A 17,906-nucleotide genomic window follows, 5' to 3' on the forward strand; every position below is an offset into this window, starting at 1 on the left:
GTCCTTTAAGATCAAGTCCAACCATTAATCCAGCACTGCCAAGCTATCGCTAACCCATGCCCCTCAGTGCCATATCTACAAGGCTTTTAAATCCCTCCAGGGATGGTGATTCCACCATTGCCCTGAGCAGCTTGTTCCAGTGCTTGACAATGCTTTTGGTGAAGAATTTACTCCTAATACCTTCCTTTTTTTTTTTCTTAATGTGCAATTATTCCAGATTTTTAAAGGCTTTGCAGGAAATAATACATCCAGCAACAACAGTAGCCATACAAAATGGCCCAGGAAGAACATCCATGTACAGATGAGTACACACTGCAATTAATTAAGTATGCACATTATGGTTGTGCAATTTTGACCATATCATTCCCTTCATAATGTATTCACACAAAATTAGGAAGAGAAAAACTAAAAAGCTGGTGGAAAGGGGAAGACTGCATCTGAGATCTCGTAATGTTATGCAAAACGATAACAGACAAAGAAGAGAAAACATGAAAAACAAAGAAAAAACCCCAGAAGTTGTTGGCATTACACATTACTGCCTAAATTTTAGTTCTAAAATGTTTTCTTAAATAACAGCAACTGTTTTTGACATAAGGATGCTATGTAACACCACCGAGATCCTTTAAAGATTGATTTCTCATTGACAAAACCATTGACAAATGAGCATACATTTTGTTTCCATAATGTGTTCTGTAGAAGTGATACATGCACTCACATACTCTTCCATTTGTTAATGTTACACATCTTAGCCCAAATTATTCATGACCTTTCTCCAAAGGCATTATTATCAATGTGCACAAGAACATTCCATCTCACCAGTACCTGCCTCCATGATAAAATCACTAGTTTCTGTTAGTAAGAGACTTCACAAAAATGAGCTTACATGAGCAGGTTACAACACAACAAAAACGAGAAGAGCAGCTTGTCTGCTTCAAACAGCGAACGGCAGACTTGGCAGTACAGATTGTAGGTGAAGTGGTCATTTAGATACTGAAGTCGCTTCTTCAAAATTTTGGATTTATTACTAAAAAGAAAAGAAGGGATAAACTGAGACTTCAAATGTAATAACATACACAATCCCTAAAGAAATCTCATCTATTTAGGGTTGCAGGGGATTTATCTTAGATTCACAGGCTCCACAAGGGACTTAGGTGCCAGTTTCCCCAAAATTTTAACTATACTCCCTCTCTTTTAAAAAGACTGTAGCACTTTTAGAAGTCCCAAGCAAAATCATAAGCTGAAATGAATTTGTTAAGTGGTGGCACGCAGTCTTCAAAATGGAGCCTATTTCAGAACCTGACTTCACACTAAGTCACATTCTTAAAAATACATAAATATAGCACCTGCTTACAGTTCATAATTTGTTTTATCAGTAACTAAAAAGAGCAATTAATTCATTATGAAATCCTATTCTCCTGCAAAAGCCCGCGTTTAAGGAGGCCAATTGTTTCCAAATGGAGAAAACTTTTAATAGGAAGAGAATGTAACCCCTCTTATTTTCTGCAAACAGACTGTCTTTACCTGTCACGAATGGAGCTGATGAAGAGGTTGACAAACCAGCTGAGGGAGTACTGGTACATGGGGTCGATGTTGGCCAGGTCTGTGATGCTGAAGAACAGCACGGCCGAGTGCTGTGCCACGGGCCGGTACGCCTCCCGCGACTCCGCGATCTTCAGCTCCGTCTTCTCTGCAATCTACACACCCGCACCAGGGGAGAGACAACAGCTTCTAATGCTCCCACTAATCTTAATATTCTATAGAAGTATTACTGCTTAATAACATCACCAAAAGAGTTCCATACAGCACGGTAACACCAGAGTAATGCAGCTTTTCTGCTCCAGAAGGCACCACCCCAGTAGGTAAAACGAACACTTGGCCTTACCCCAGTACTGCCCGATCTATCCACCTGCACTACAGATACACTAACTATAAAACACTTTAAAGACTAAAGTGAAGATTCTCTAACAGATCCAATTTTACTTCTCTTCCCATTTCACAAGTATAGTTTTTGCTCCTTGTGCTATGTATCCAAATCAGACACCTTCTGCTGGCTGCAAATTTTAACATTTAATTTCTCTGTATTATTGAGGGAAGCACACATACACACTTCTTACCTGCTGTTTTCTTGTGATCTCATTAGCCATGATTTTGGCAGAATCCAAGACCTGGATGGCGGTCTCATCTTCCAGAATATCACCTTCAGATGACTCTAAAGTTTCTAAAATTTTCTTCTCAATTTCCTGTAGATTCTTTTTATTGGCTGCAGACTGAACAATGAGAGCATTTCTTTCCTCTTCTAAATCTGGCCTAATGAAGAAAAACACAAAAACTAAAACCAGTCAAGGCTCATCTTGCACTGACTGCAAAAGAAGCCCATGAAAATTACCCCCTCTTCCTACAGGAAGTTATTTGTGAATATTCTTTTCAGTTTAAGCAGGTTTTTGCTGTTTAACATCTATGCATACTGGTGAGTAGAGATTTCTTTGCATGACTTCTACTCAGCATTTGGAAATGATGGTCTGATCTTTAACATCTTAGCATTTTGCAAATGGCAGTGCATCCTACTTCTCCTTTATTGTAGCCCTGCTGCCTGAAAAAAACCAGCATATGATACGCAGAGCCAGTTTACTGCTGGAAACACTTCTGCTAGCAAATACTTTACCCCAATTGCACTGACATGTCTGTCCAGCCCAGATACTACTTCTCTGTGCCTCTGTGAGGGCTGAGGTATGATCCATAATCAGTTTCAGAGGTACTTTGCATTTATTTCATACAAAATTAAAATTAAATCCTTATAATTTCGCACCTTTGTCTGGCAGTTCAGTCACACTGAAAAAGTAACAGTAATGATTTAAACTTCAAATAATATTTACATAGTTTTCTGACATCCAAGGAATATTTCAGGAGAAAATTGCCATGAAAAAACAATGATCTCACATCTGCTATTTTAATTAACTTGTGGACACTTACCCCTAACACTTCCCTAATAAACGTTTTAAATACTAAAATTTTCATTTAAAGATGTTACTAAGCAACATCTACACCATGTAAATGTGTTTATCTATTTATCTATACAATAAATTAATTTCTCATTTCCTTGGAATTATGCCATAAAAACCTATAACGGCTGTTTACCATAAAGAGAGACTTACCTCTCTTCTGCTACAACAATACCCAGCAGCTGGTCTTCAAGTCCCTCTGGTGTTATCATAAAATTGAGTAATAAAACTTTTGTAGCGAGTTCTGGCAAATAGTGTGGATTTCTTAGTTTTGTGGTAATAAAAAACTTGAAATCACTGGAATACTCAATAATGCTCTCACCAAGCCTGATACACTCCATACCTCCTAAAGTTAAGACGAGAAACATTAAGAAAACCTATCCACTCCAATTATTCATAGAAAAAATACTTCTGTCATTAAATAAAAGCAAACTTCTCATCAATGACATATTTGCTGAAAAGCAAAAATGAGTAAATATATCTGATAGTTTGAAAAATTCTCACAGACCTCAGTGGGGCCACTTATCACTCTTAGCAGATGAAATTAAGTCAATCCAATTACTACTGTACTTCCAATTTGCATATACAAAAACTAGAGATGGCAACAGAGAGCTGTGGAATCATTCCCAAATATTATATCCTTTATAGACTACTCTTTCCTTGAATTACTTGTCTAAAAGAGGAAACCGGAAAGAAAAAAAAATTGTTTGAGCTTAACTTTCCTTTTGTTTTTAATTCTGAACATGAAAACATGAAACCATGCATAAAGACAAACTAGGCAAGAAGGAAGGGAAAACATATTTTTCTTTTTGTGCACTTTGCTGTGCACATAACAGGGGAAAAAGTGAAATACCAAATTCATAGCTACTTGCTAAGTACCGTGAAAACTATGCCTTAAGCAAAATGCCTTGACAGCTTTTCTTGATTTGTACAGAATTTAGCAAATATTATTATTAGACTAAAACATATGAAAATGAACACGCAAAGCAATTTCACTGACAGTGTCTCCTTCACAGAACTTCTTTAATCTCCTATAGTGATCTGGTGAAGGTTTTCTCATAAAACCATTATCATGATAGGCAGGAATGACATTTATTAAAAAGTAAAACTTCAGGCTGTTGTGCAATTACCCTCCTCTTACCAGGCAGAATTAAGGCAGGAAGAGAGCAATATGAAAAATATTGGGTGGTTCCAGAGACTAGAAACTGAACATTAATGTCCTCTCCTTCAGGGTTCTAAATTAATTCTGCTGTACCTTGTTTAAATGTCTGTTTAAGCAGCAAAGGTTCAAGAGATGGGTCTAGTTCTTCTCCAACATTTTCTAGCAGCAGTGGAGTCCCAAACTGAATGCAGTTCTCCACAGTTCTCATATAATCTGTGTCACTGGTCTTGATAACATTCAGACGGTTGTCCTTCTCAAAATTCTTGATCCATTTATTTGCTTGACCTTGAGGATCAATCATTAATGGCCTAGAAAATACAGGACAGTTTTCTCAGTGCTTGCAGGCATTTTTCAAAATTTCAAACTGTTTTACATGTTTCTGTATCAGACTGTCAAAAAGAAATGGTACAATTTAATTACGTTATTTTAAGATATCAGTGAATAATAGATGAATAGGTGTTTCACGATAATTTGAAAAGTAATAGCAGAAACAGTTTTAAAAGTTGCAAAAAATGTTTAACATGTTTCATAAAATAACCAGAATGCAGAATTCTTGTAAATTATTGTTCTACCTCCCCCCTGGAACATAAAGATTCCACTTCATTTTCAATTATATTGTTCTACAGAAGCTACATGTTTACCAAATATTTTCGTTTTTTAAAAGTGGGAACTTGTTTGGATTTGAAAATTAAACTTTTGTCACCTACCAACGTCTTGAATTGTCAACAATGACCCCATTGTCTACAGAAAATACGTCAGTTGGCAAACCAGCAATATTCCAGGCTCTTATTTTCACTGGGTCACCAAGACTCTTGCTCAAAGAGAAATTCTCAGAACAAGGGATTTCTTTCTCCTGAAAAAGAGGGGGGAAAACCCCAACAAAATAAACATTTCTCTTTATTCTGTATTTCTTTATATCTTTATTAAATGCCACTCCGATCTAAAAATGACAATGTGCATTTTGTTTTAAGAGACTGAAATAGGTCATGTATCAGTAAAAATTCTGGGGAAAATAAACCCATAATTTCAATAATTAACTATATTTCCCCACTAATTATTTACTCTCTCTGCAAACTTTTTTGTCCAGTTTTTGGTACATTCATAATGTGGGAGGTTTGTTACCTGAAGCTATGACTTGAGAAATTCAAACACAGTTGAAAATATCTAATTATATCTTCCATTAACCCAGTGCAGCAATCCAGTGATAATTTGCCACTGCTTAATGCATTTTACATGATTCCAAATCACTTGATTTATGAATTATGGCATTCATGTAAGTGTGTTGGAAGTGTCCCTTTGCAAACAACACAATCAACCATCTAATTAACATACCAATATTTGATGGTGTAAGTTATAGAATGTTTTACATTACACATAACTGCATTTTAAATTTAGTTCTTTCATTTAAAGGCAAAATACAGAAAACAATGAGATTTTACTTCAGTAAAAATCAAGCCATACAAAATCAATGATGGTCTCTAGTTTCTGATATGCTATTTTGGAGTAAAGTATAAGGGTGGAGTAAATTCACTGATTTAATTAAATTCAAATCTACAAAATATTGGATCAGCAGAATTGATCCCATTGGTTTGCCCATGAGGTTCACTAGGCTAATATAAATTACAAGGGATTTTTGAAGCCTGTTGCAGGAGTCTCAAAAAACAAAAACATTTATTTAACTCTAGGATAACCTTCTAACCTCGCACAGTTTGCTCCAGTCTTTGGTACATTCTTGTCGAAATCCAGCAGTAAAAGCTCCCAGATATGCTATTACACCAGCTGATATCAGAACATCTCCTGTCAGATTATCATATTCCCCTTGAAGATCATGTGCAGCTTGACTCCACCTATGACAAGCAGAAAAAAATCATGCTGAAACCTCCATATTAATGATATTGATGTTAAAAATCAAGTTGTTTTTGTTCATCTTAGGTAAGAATAGGTGAAGAATATGAAAACCTTATTCATGTACTCTATTCTCATTTTGAAGAGATTTCCTCTACTATTCTCCCAATGTTGCTGCCCATATTTTTACACTAGAAACAATCAGGAATATTTCAAGGTGCCAGATACTCTTTAGTGTTACAGTCCTAACACAGAAATACAGCATTAGAGGCTTAGAGAATGGAATTTCAAGTTCTATTTCTACTGTGGTTGTTTTATCTGACATTTGAACTTTAACCTGACCTTACTTTCTCTCCACCAAGGCCTCCAATTAACTTCTCTGCTCGTTCCAGCTTTTTAGCACACATTTCAACCTGGAATTCTAAACGAGCCTTTTCTTCCGTCTTTTCAGCGAAAGTTTGTTCCAAAGCAGCCAAACGGCCTTCAAGTGCTGCAAGCTCTTCTCTCTTCTGATTCAACAGTTCCATTGTCGTTGCCAATGACTCCTCTGCCACTTTTAAACGTTCTTTTTTGGGTTCAATCTCCTATTCAATTACAACCAATACACAAATGCTTTTAGTAAGTTTTTTTGTAACTTCATTATTAAGTACAACACTTAGGGTGAATACATGGAGCAAAGGAAGATTCCATAGCACCGAGGGGCAAGGATCAAAACCTCACCTTTGATACCCTGTGAAAGACTTCCATTCCCTTAATCCATTTGCATAAACCCTCTGCTGCCGAGGAAGCTTTAGCCACCACTTGTGGATCAAACTCTGGCTTAGTCAGGTACTCAGTCCGAATCTTCTGCATGACAGCTTCCTGGGTAACAAAAGCATTGTAGCCCATCAGATCTCATGGCTGACACTTCAAAATTGAACACAGTCATTGTCATTTCTCTACACAATGAAGTAAGAGAGAACTATTCAGTATTAATTGTTGTAGAAATCACTGCTTCTTAGACTGTTTTGATCTTCCTGTCATGTTTCATAGTCTTTTCCTGTTTTCATTCTAAGCCTATCTTTATCCTTTCTAATCATGTATTTGCTGTATCTTCCATGTGGCACCTCCCTACGTGCTAAGAGCATTACAGTCACATAGAAGCCTTGATTTACACTGCCCTTTGTGTAAAACACACCAATTCCATTATTTGCTATCTTTTTCTCAACGCACAACTTTGGGGATCACTATAAAAATGCATTTCTCCTAATGTAATACAAAGTGTAATTGCTTATGCCTACTCTTGGGGATCAGTTTTATAAAGGGCAAAGCATATTCTATAAAGGACAAAGCATATCCAATTTCCAATTAATTCGGCAAAGGGCAAGAATCACACTCTTGGATAGCAAGACCTTTGGGAGAAATCATCATATTTGAAAGGTTATATAGCTAGTACATTTCTGCATTTATTGTGTATCTGCCAGTATAATTACCAAAATATTACCCATTTTATCATCATTCATTCATTCATTCAATCAAAAAAATACAATTAGAAAAAGATGTTAAGAAAGGCAGCAATCGCCAGTCAATCATAAAAAGAAGTTTATAATGCTGAATGGTAGTAAAACTAGCAAAACAAAAAGGCATAGGAAGGCCGATCGTCGATCAAATGTCCATTGGTTCCACCAAAAAACCCCAAACAACTCCCAAAACAGAATATCTGAAATGAGGCCAAAAGGACACAGGCTCAGAAGAGACTGATTGATTTGAACAAATGATGTCTCCAATAGAGTATTTTTTTTTTCCCCTGCAAGAAAGCATCTACATGGTAAAAATTACTGAAAAAGCCTTACTGGAATGGGTTTCTCGGAACAGGCTTTCAATTCCTTTAAGAAATTCATGTCGCCAAGCATTTTCTGGCTTGCACTCCAGTAATCCAAAATCTACAAAACATAATAGGAAATATCTTTTCAGGCTTTAAAACAAATACACATACAAAAAAAAAAAATACAAAAACGTCATTTAATTAAAACTCATGAATATTTAATACTGATAACCTGGTATCTCCTTGAGATGCCAATAAAGCAGAAAATCATCATAAATCAAACATTTCCTTCCAATCATACTTTCAGTCAAAAAGTAAACAGTGTCTCAGGGAAGTTAGGTATTATCTATTCTCAAGAAATGAGTAAAGCAAATTAAATCTGGCACATTACAAAATTTGGAAAATAAGGAATTCTAAATGTTTTCAGTAAAACCCTGAGTAGGGGCTCTAAGTACTTGTCTACTTTAATGGACCTTGGGTTATCTTTTTTATTGGATAAGTGTTGAGAAGAACATGAATTACATTTTTATTTCAGACTATTGTCTGCCATTTTACCTTGCCTCCCGATCCTGAAGGATCTGCAATTCTTTCAGGTTTTTTTTCTCTCATGACACAGACAGCAGCCATGACAAGTTTGACACCAGATGGAGGATTTTTCATTGTTTTGACAACTGCTATATCAGAAGGCTAAAATAAAAAATACATTGAGTATTATGTCTTTCTCAGCACTCAATAAATAACCTGATAGAAAAAAAGAGGAATTATAACACCATTACCAATGAACAAAAGTGGTAATAGAGGACTTCTAGAAGGGATGATACAATGTTACCATCACCATTAACAATATCCATCAATATCCCCTACGCAGAGGAAATAAAAATTAAATAAATGCTAATAAACTGTAAACTAATGATTAAATAACATTATGTTTTTAAAAATTCCAGGTCAGAATATTTTTATACACTTTCGTGTCATCTAAGAAGCCTCATATTCTTCTAAATTCCTTCTTCATTTTAGAGAATTAAATAACATTTTCAAATGCTGAAATCTAGATCAGCTTGCCTTCAAAGTGTCAAGAGCAGCAATTGCAGCTTCCATGACAGGTATTGCCTGGGCCAGGTCACTCTCACACTCATTTTTCAGTGCCTGAGCTTCTTCAGCTTTCTCTGTAGCAATTTCTTCATCCACTTTTACAATTTTTCTTTTTTCTTCTACTTCTGCAGATTCTACTTCTATAATCTAAAGAAAAACCATGACTGGGCTTTATTTATTTATACTGTGCCCTGGATGATCAAATAAACTGAAATTACCTACTGTAGGACTTATGGAATACTGTAAAATATGAAGAGAACATTGAAGTTTTTTAATATGTGAACATAATTTCAATTTATGTTAAGGGAATTATTTCTTAGTATATTGCAACATCATCATGGAGTTTTAACAGTAGATAAACTGCATGATATCAGATTACTCTCAATAAAAGCTATTTGAAATATGTTTGAAGTTCAGGACACAAGAGGCACTTCATGTTCGTGCATCAGGCTGTAACTAAAATGGATGAGCTTTTACAGGGAGTTTTAGCTTCACAGTCTGTAACTTTGACTACTGAAATTTATTTTCTTTTCAGGGAGAAGTCAAATCTTTATCCAACTCTCTGCAGTTCTAGGGAAGGGACATTCAATTTTCTTAGAGGTTAAAGAGATACCACTGTATCTGTAAAAATACTTAGGAATCAGAAACAAGTGCATAACATGTCAATTAAATCATGCTTTTTTGGTGATGCAACAGTCACATACTAGATAAGTATCTGTATATTTTCATATACTGGAATTTTCAAAACACTCAAGATTTTTGAATCTAAATGCCACTAAATTCCCAAGAAATTAACTGGACTTCTTTTTTTTTGTCATATCTGGTCATATGGAAAAACAACTTGATGTTTTCACAATGCTTGTGAATCAACTTGGGAAACCTGATTTAACCACTATTAGCATGAAAGTTCCTCTAACATTCTTCAGCATGGAGCTTAGGCAATGACTGTATATCCAGAAAATGTATTTTATATAAAGACTGAAGGGGTTTTTTTCTGTTCTAAGGATATAAACATGAATAACCAGTTTCAGAATACTGGGAACCTCTGTAAACAAGAGGTGAGCTCAAAAACCTCAATTCAACTCTTACTTTCTGAAAGTCACACATCAAAAAAATAAGACATATGCTTACATTAAAAGCCACAAAGCTGTATTTGTAAAACTCTACCTTCATCATGCTTGCATTTTCCACTTTAGCCTCTTCCAGCCTGGGCTGAAGCTCAATTAATTCTACTTTCATCCTACCAACCTATGCATATGAAAACAATCAGGTGAGATCCAGAAGGGTCAAGCACAATTTCTAACAATTTCTTTAAGATCTAGATTTTACCTAAGGACTGATTTATTGATAGAAGGGTGTAAGATTCAGTTTCAAATCAAAACATTTCCAAGACTTATTTTTATCTCCTGTGTCTAATTTTAAGAACTATGCTCAGTTACAGTCGGTGTTAACCACCAAGGAAATGACAGCTCTGTTCATATACTACTTTACGGTGTATGCTTAGAGTTGTATGGCTCTAGCACTAGTTCCGTGATTGTAGGAAAGAAAAGACAAAACACATTTGTTAGTTTTAATGTTGAAGATTGAGCTAAACAAAATCTGAAGTCCCACTTTTGACTGACTTCTCCAGAAAAAGACCTGCATTTGACAAACATTTTCAATTTTCAGTTCCATATTTGTCATAACTCACCTGGGACTCAGCAAAAGCTAGTTTATCTAGCCCATTGACATATTTCTTCTTGGCTTTCATTACACTGTCTCGTTTCTCAGTAAGAAGTCTCTGAAATGAAGCAATAAGCTCAAGAAAAGAAGCGGGAGTAACATAATTATGGCGTCCCAGACTTTGTAAGAACCTATTAAAAAAGCAAAAAAAGAAAGAGCTTTATATTTTGATTTTTTTTTTCAATTTATCATTAGCAAAGTTACGTAACTATTTGATATGAATTAACAATTTCAATGATTTATATAATTTTTACGAAGGCAAACTGTTATGTTATTTTTAATGCATAAATGAGTAGCATTGACACTCAGTCACCTAATACTTTATGATTGTTTGCAAAAACCCTAGACTGACCTTTGAGAGAGGGACAAAACTGAAGTGTGAAAGTATTTACAGATGGGCACGACTCCCTGACGCTCAGTGTCTGTGAGCTGAAGTGTTTCTAAGAACTTACTAGCCACACGTTCAAGGGCATCTTCAGGCCATGGCTGAGGGAGAAATGAGGAATAAAGAATTTGTAAAATACAACTGCTACCATTCTTCAAATGTTAAAATCAGTTTTTACCATTCAAACCACCACAATGAGACACACTAGTCCCAGCTGTGTCTCAAAAACAATGAACTGATGAAAGGGTCGGTTAGCTCAGGCAGCAAGGTCACCACCCATGCAACCTTTTCTGGCAACTCCTGGTTGATCTAGCTCAAAGCTGCGCATTAACATTCCATCTAAACGCTTCTGCATCTATTCATCCTTTGGCAGAAAAATTAATTAACATCATCACTGGGCCAAGCTATAGAGCTAATTGTGCTTTATTGACAGCAATACTGCTTACATCGATACTGCTTCTCCAAGTTTTATTCTGCTATAAAAGATCTACTGATAAAAAACAGGACTTGTATTTGCTAGTCATTCCTACAATGGATGACCTGCTTAATAGGCAGCCACAATTAAGATCATTTTACAGTCACAATGAAATGGTTTCTCTAGTCCTTTAAAACATACACATTACGTAATAAAATTACAAATTGCCATCAAACTGAGACTAATCACACTTCAGTAATGTGTAGCAACAAAATTTAACTTTATTTAAATGTAGAAAAGTTGAGATCACACATCAAAGAGCTACCAAAATATTACAGAAAAGGCCTATGAAATTTTAAAATTTTGAAAAACAGGGAGTACTTCTACAAGGAAGACAAAAGAAAATCTAATGGCACCTAGAAATATAGTGTTAGAGAACTGAAGCAAATTTTTGATGAAATAATATAAATATTTTCCCATACCTGGAACCAATCAATAGTACAGCAGTTGATGAGCGATGGAAATTGTCTCAGACGATTGCGGAAAGCATCTCCAATTGGGCTAAATGCCACCACAATATGGAGATTTTCTTTGCAGAAGTTCACAAAAAGTGCATGCAAGGCCAAGGGACTGAGTTCTGCACCTTTATCACCAGCCTGAACTGCTGCAAGGACACCCTTAGGAATAGCATAAAAAATGTTGTATAAATTCTCATTAAGCACATCTGAAATCCTAAAGTAATCCTATTAACGGTAGCATCACCAGGAAATTACATTTCTAAGTGGAAATGAAACAGGGACAATAAAGTAGAAAACCAGAACAAGTACTAAATACTGCCTGAGAACAGGATTGCACTATTTATCTGCAACCCTGACAACTCATTCCAGAAATTATCATCTGCTGCTCTGAGAAACTGAAAGTAGATCATGACAATAGAGTAAAAGAAGAATTGAGGGAGCAGATTTAAATGAGTAAAAACCAACCGTGCTCCAGCTGTCACATTGTGGATAGCTACAACTTCCAGCATATACACACTGAGTATGTACACACTAACTGTAAAATTGGAAAAGAGCCATGGTATTTTAATATTGTCACTATGTACCTGGTAAGAATGAAATAGTAATAGAAAAAGATCACAAGAACTATAATCTAACTTCTTTGAAAGACACATGAATCTAGGTATCAACATGCTCCATAACTTAAGTGCAAGAAAAACCAGTTGTAACATCTATCCAGTGATACAGATATTGTCATAAAGAACATTTGTGTGTGTACTAAGAACCACTTTGAAAGTCAACTAGAAGCATACTTAGTTAATTTAATAAAAACATCACAGAGATAGGAAGACAGCACAGCATACAGTTCCAAATATTGTTTGCTAACATTAAGTTTCCAACATGATGTGTACAAAGATTGATACCCCTCCCTCCCAAATTGTGACTGCTATTGTGAAAATCCAAGTCTGATTTTAGTTAATTTTGGTTTTAATTTGCCTAAGGACATTGCATCTTTACTTCTGAGCCTAAATTCATGGAGCACCTTTGCCCACCTTGCCTCTGAATAGAAGTGCCAGGACTATGAAATTCCATCTAACAGTGCCCTAGTGCCCCAGAGAGTAGGGGTCTATTGAGAAAGTGAGGGCATGTGTTCCAATAGAAGTGTCACATCTTTGCATTTCACTGATCCGTGAAAATATTATAATGCACAATCTTGTCCTAAACAATACACTACAAAAATAACTATGGCCATATGGTATTTGTGAACAGCACAAATTCTCTACATGCACAACTTTACGTGTTTGTGAACAGTGTTAGGTCAGAATTAAAGCTTGCAGCTGGCATAAACTATTCCATAAGTTTACTAAGTTGATTTATCTAAGGTCTCAAAAGGAAGTCACAGAAATAAGTGCAAATGTCCAGAAGCCACATTTCACACTGAAGTGACCAAATAGGTTAAAAGGGAAGTAAAATTAAATAGAGTTTCTAAAGATACCTCTAGAATTTCTTGTTTTTCATCTGCTGCAAAAAGGTTGGGAACCTCCCCTGTGTTGAGGACACTGTCAAGATCTTCCAAAAAGCTTTCTTCTTTAATTTGCGTGTCTGTGATTAGAAAGACTGTTTTCAAGCCTTTAACTCCCGCATCCTTCAGAAGTCTCTGAAAAAGCAAGACAGTTAAAATTGTGCATTCCAAAACACCCTTCCTCAAAATTCAGTCAAAATATAGACAGGTTATTAATACTCACTTTCAGATCTTCTCTCCACTCATTTGTACCATAGGTGTTAGAAATCTCTGGTTGAAAAACACACATCCTTGCCATGAACGCTGCCAGGCGAGTCAGAGACTGCCGCCCGCTTCCTCCCATTCCAACCAGCAGAGCATTCCCCCCTGGCTGCTTCAGAATGCGGCTTAATCGAGACAGATGTTCCAACATGTACCTGCAGTGGGAACATGCTGATTACCAGCAGAGCACAAATACATGTACATCTATGCACTTATAAATCTGTGAAACAAATCCAGGAATAGCAGCTCCAAAACAAATTTCTGAATGCAGGGTGGGGTGGGGTAGAGAGGAAGAGGAAGAAAAAAAGTGGGCATGAACCACAAAATAAAGTAAAACTTACAATTCTTCTATTACATAAATATCAGTATTTAGCTAAATTACTAAAAATTGCTAGAAAGAAGATGCAGAGGTAAGAACAGGAGCACTATAAGGACAAGTGTGTCAAAGGAAAAGAAAAACATTAATTCTCTACTTCAAAATAACAGCAGTATTACCAAATTTAACTTTCTTGAAGAACAGCAATTTAAGTATCTTTTTAAAGTAACCACTGGGGGAACACGGTTTATATCAACAAACATCTCCCTTCCCTCTACCTGTGACCATGTTTTATAACTTTTATGTGGAACTGACATTGGAACATCCTCAGGAAGCAGTATCTGCACATCACTGAGAGTCCTTGTCAAAACTCAGGCATGATTTATCTCAGAATACGAAGCAAGGCCTGTAGATCACCTGCTTAAGCACAGGGCATGGGGTAATTAAAGCAAGCTGAACAGCTATCCAAAATAATCTCAAAAAAACTTTCAAAAGTTTTTTGGTTTGAAAAATAAAAGAAACAAAATCAGATGTTATCCATGAGATTGAACTTGAAGGCTAAAGTCAAACATGCTCTCCTGGCTGCTGTTCAGTGAGGTCACTGGAATATTGCTTCTACACCCAGGAAGTGGCCTCTGATCAGAGGCTGACAGCTCTCCCAACTGTGAGCCTAGCTGTATATATAGACACTCAGAAATCCAGCTTGGAAAATGACCTAGACTAAAACAAGCTGCTATTAGAACTGTTTAAAGTAACCCTAATCACCTCCACCAACTAAAGTAACCCTAATCACCTTTACCAAGTATCTACGTGTCAAGTTACCCTGGCAAATATGAAGAGGTGGTCATCTCTAGCAACAGGGAGGAGGAAGGAGTTTGACCTCCTAATCTCTCTCAGTTGTAGCTCTGCATGATCACAAGTTAAGGTAACAATAAGGGCCTGCAGAGTCTAAAATTTCACAGCATTAGCTGCAGCACCAGCTGTGAGTGGCTGCGCTGCATAACAACACAGCAGACAGACAGCTATGACTGTGAACATCAACCTCTTGGAATGTTTGTCCTTGGGGAATGAAAGTCCAGTGACATCCATCTTCACTGGTGACAGAGGCCTAGGAGAGGTACAGCACCTATCTGATTCAGTGCACAACGTTTCTGTAACAACTAAGGAAAATATTCAAAGTCCCTCAGGAGAAAACTTCTCATTTATTTACTTTCAGATAGAAGAAGGAGAAACATAAGAGAAAAATCAGTTTACTTCCATTCAAAAAGATGTAACACCACAAAAACTTTTAAGGATGCATAAAGGGGAAGAGACATACCAAAAACCACAGTCCACAAAATTGAATATTCTGAATTATCAACTACTGCTTAAAGCTCTCAATAAAACAGATCATAATCACCTGAAAACAACAAGGTTCATTCTTGTTTTTTGGGTTTGATTATATTCATCCAGACACTGCTCCACAATATCACTGAACTCCTCAATACTTGGGACCTCAACATAAAGCCTTTCATCTCCCTCAAGTTCTGGAACCATGTAGTCACCAAAACATAAACTTCTCATGTTTTCTTCTGTTACCTGTGGCAAATATTCAACAAATTATGAAGTCAAGTTTAATATTCAATGAATGTATTCCTCATTGGAATTTTAGAAAACAAAGGAGAATTTAGACAAATACCCCGGACATAAGAATAAGCACTCCAAAAAATTTTGACTCACAGACAACACCTCCCTCAAAATTATGTTTCCTGCATTGAATTATACACTTATTCTTAATTTGTTCTTGGAAAACAATTGGCTCCAATAGCCACTAAGAGTCTCATAATCATGACCTTCAGATTACACCAAATTCCTACATGTATATTATGAAATGGACAACTAAGACCACAAAGTTACTTCTTCTATATACAAAAGAAATTACAAAGGACATAAAAACAAACAATAAAAAAAGACACAGAATATAACACAACTATACAGCATTTTGGATACTAAAATTTAGTAACAATCACAGGCTGCAGATGTACAAATTTCTTTTAAGGAAAAGCAGTAAGTTTACTCACATTTTAAATGTAATATCTTTTGAGAAGAATGCTTATGTACAACAGGTAAACTCTCCCAAAAAATTTCATTTCTACTTTTTTTTTCCTCATGGAGACATTTTGCCAAATTCAACTCGAACTTTCACATGCATTTGAATCAAAATTTCACCTATGATTAACTTTCATGTCCTAAATTTGCAATAAAAGCAATTATTTTGCAACAAGTTAAACATGATACTCACAGGTGATTTTCCTTCCTTAAGGTGTGCAAAAACTTTATCAAATACTTCTTTGAAATGTTCTTTCACAGTATCTTTCACTAGATTGAACAACCAGGCTCTGTCATCATCTTCCACCAGGCGGTCATAGAAGACACGAAACACCTCGTGTACGAACAGCCGAATCATCACATGTCTGCTTTTAACTACACTTTTCTTAATGAGCAAACAGCCATGGATAACCCGTGAAAAGTCACGCAGGTTGAAGGTATAATGAGATTTGGCTGGTGTGGGCAAAAGATTTTTGATGGCTTTTTTATACACCTTCAGATAACAACAACAGAGAACAACAAAATCAAAAGAGTAACACTGACTGTGTTATTATCATAATTCCTAAATGCCTTTTAAAATGTTATTTCTCCAAAAATAACTTTTCGCACTCCATTACTGTAGAGCCAAAGGAACTTCAATGAACAAACTGAAGGAAATGTCCAGTAGCATATTTGCCTCTTACCTCTAAAGTGGCAGTGACAATTTGGTTTCCAATTGTGGAGAAGTCAGAAGGAAAGTCATTAATCCTGAGGTAAAGAGCTACTACGGTAGAGAAGATGCGGATCATTGTTTCATCGCTGAAAGAGTTGATGGTGCAGACGTTGAAGTGCCGCAGTAACCGAGGGGTGACAGGGTTCCTCCCACCCCCTGGAGGCCCCATGGCAGCCACTAACTGGATGTCAACAAGCGTGATTTTAGAGGTGTCCTTGAAATCATACCTTCAAAATTAAATGCCATGTGACACTTAAATACAGGTGTAACACACTTGTTACATCTTAGATGCATCTATATGACAGACCACTCTCTGCATACATAAAAAAGTATTCAAAAATATATAACAACATAGTAGGCATTCTGTAATATAATATATATTTATATATATATTATCTTTCTAAAAACAAACAACCCCTCCTCCCTAAAAAAACCCAAACCAAAACAAACCCCTAGTCCTTTATTTGTGAACCAGTTAATCTTTTCTGGCCCGAAAGATTATTTGTTTAAATTGTGTTCCATAAAACCTGATAGGAAATTCTGAGTATTAAAACTGCAACGTGTCAAGATATATTATCTCTATTCTAGAGCAACAGATATTTGAGCAGTGCCTGGAATCCTAAGAGTAGTTGTATTTGAGAAGTGCCTGGAATCGTAGAATGATCCAGACTCAGGAAAACACCTGTTTCACTCTTCCAATATAAGCAAAGCCAAAAACCTCAAAAGCAGGGAAGACTTTCAACTAATTTTATTTCATGCCTATTATCAGATCTGATTTCACTGTAAATTTAAAAAAAAGAATTGTTAAAAAAATTAGTGACTAATAGGGAAAACCAACATAAGAAATAAAATCGTAAGTTATATAAATATATATGTAGATATGTACGGAAGACTGCTGACTCACTCTAAGGAGGATGAGAAAGAAAATACCCAAGAAACTGCACTGGAAAAAAAATTAAAATAATCAAGACAGAAATGAATAATTTTATTTAATGTATATTAACTCTGCTGAAGTTCAGCAATAGAACATTTTAAAACACTCAAAATGAATTTGATCATGAATTTCCTAAACTGAGAAGTCCTTAG

At 35.9% G+C, this 17,906-nt stretch overlaps 1 protein-coding gene across 1 annotated transcript in view; it reads right to left on the bottom strand.

The window, feature by feature from the left end:
- The window catches only part of DNAH12 (dynein axonemal heavy chain 12), a 59,393-nt gene that overhangs the window by 11,017 nt on the left and 30,470 nt on the right, over positions 1-17,906 (bottom strand). The window contains exons 40-60 of the mRNA XM_066195506.1: positions 16,792-17,047; positions 16,302-16,601; positions 15,420-15,598; positions 13,667-13,859; positions 13,417-13,578; positions 11,907-12,101; positions 10,977-11,110; positions 10,593-10,755; positions 10,070-10,150; positions 8,873-9,049; positions 8,366-8,497; positions 7,839-7,928; positions 6,727-6,867; positions 6,349-6,590; positions 5,861-6,008; positions 4,869-5,014; positions 4,255-4,469; positions 3,153-3,345; positions 2,115-2,307; positions 1,522-1,694; positions 884-1,024 (exon numbers count right to left, since the gene is read on the bottom strand). Coding sequence (XP_066051603.1) covers positions 884-1,024; positions 1,522-1,694; positions 2,115-2,307; positions 3,153-3,345; positions 4,255-4,469; positions 4,869-5,014; positions 5,861-6,008; positions 6,349-6,590; positions 6,727-6,867; positions 7,839-7,928; positions 8,366-8,497; positions 8,873-9,049; positions 10,070-10,150; positions 10,593-10,755; positions 10,977-11,110; positions 11,907-12,101; positions 13,417-13,578; positions 13,667-13,859; positions 15,420-15,598; positions 16,302-16,601; positions 16,792-17,047 — 3,654 coding nt within the window. The remainder of the gene's footprint in view (positions 1-883; positions 1,025-1,521; positions 1,695-2,114; positions 2,308-3,152; positions 3,346-4,254; positions 4,470-4,868; positions 5,015-5,860; positions 6,009-6,348; positions 6,591-6,726; positions 6,868-7,838; positions 7,929-8,365; positions 8,498-8,872; positions 9,050-10,069; positions 10,151-10,592; positions 10,756-10,976; positions 11,111-11,906; positions 12,102-13,416; positions 13,579-13,666; positions 13,860-15,419; positions 15,599-16,301; positions 16,602-16,791; positions 17,048-17,906) is intronic.

Source organism: Chamaea fasciata, unplaced genomic scaffold (assembly GCF_029207755.1).
Source record: "Chamaea fasciata isolate MVZ Bird 193981 ecotype frontalis unplaced genomic scaffold, bChaFas1.0.hap1 SCAF_13, whole genome shotgun sequence".
NCBI lineage: Eukaryota > Metazoa > Chordata > Aves > Passeriformes > Sylviidae > Chamaea > Chamaea fasciata.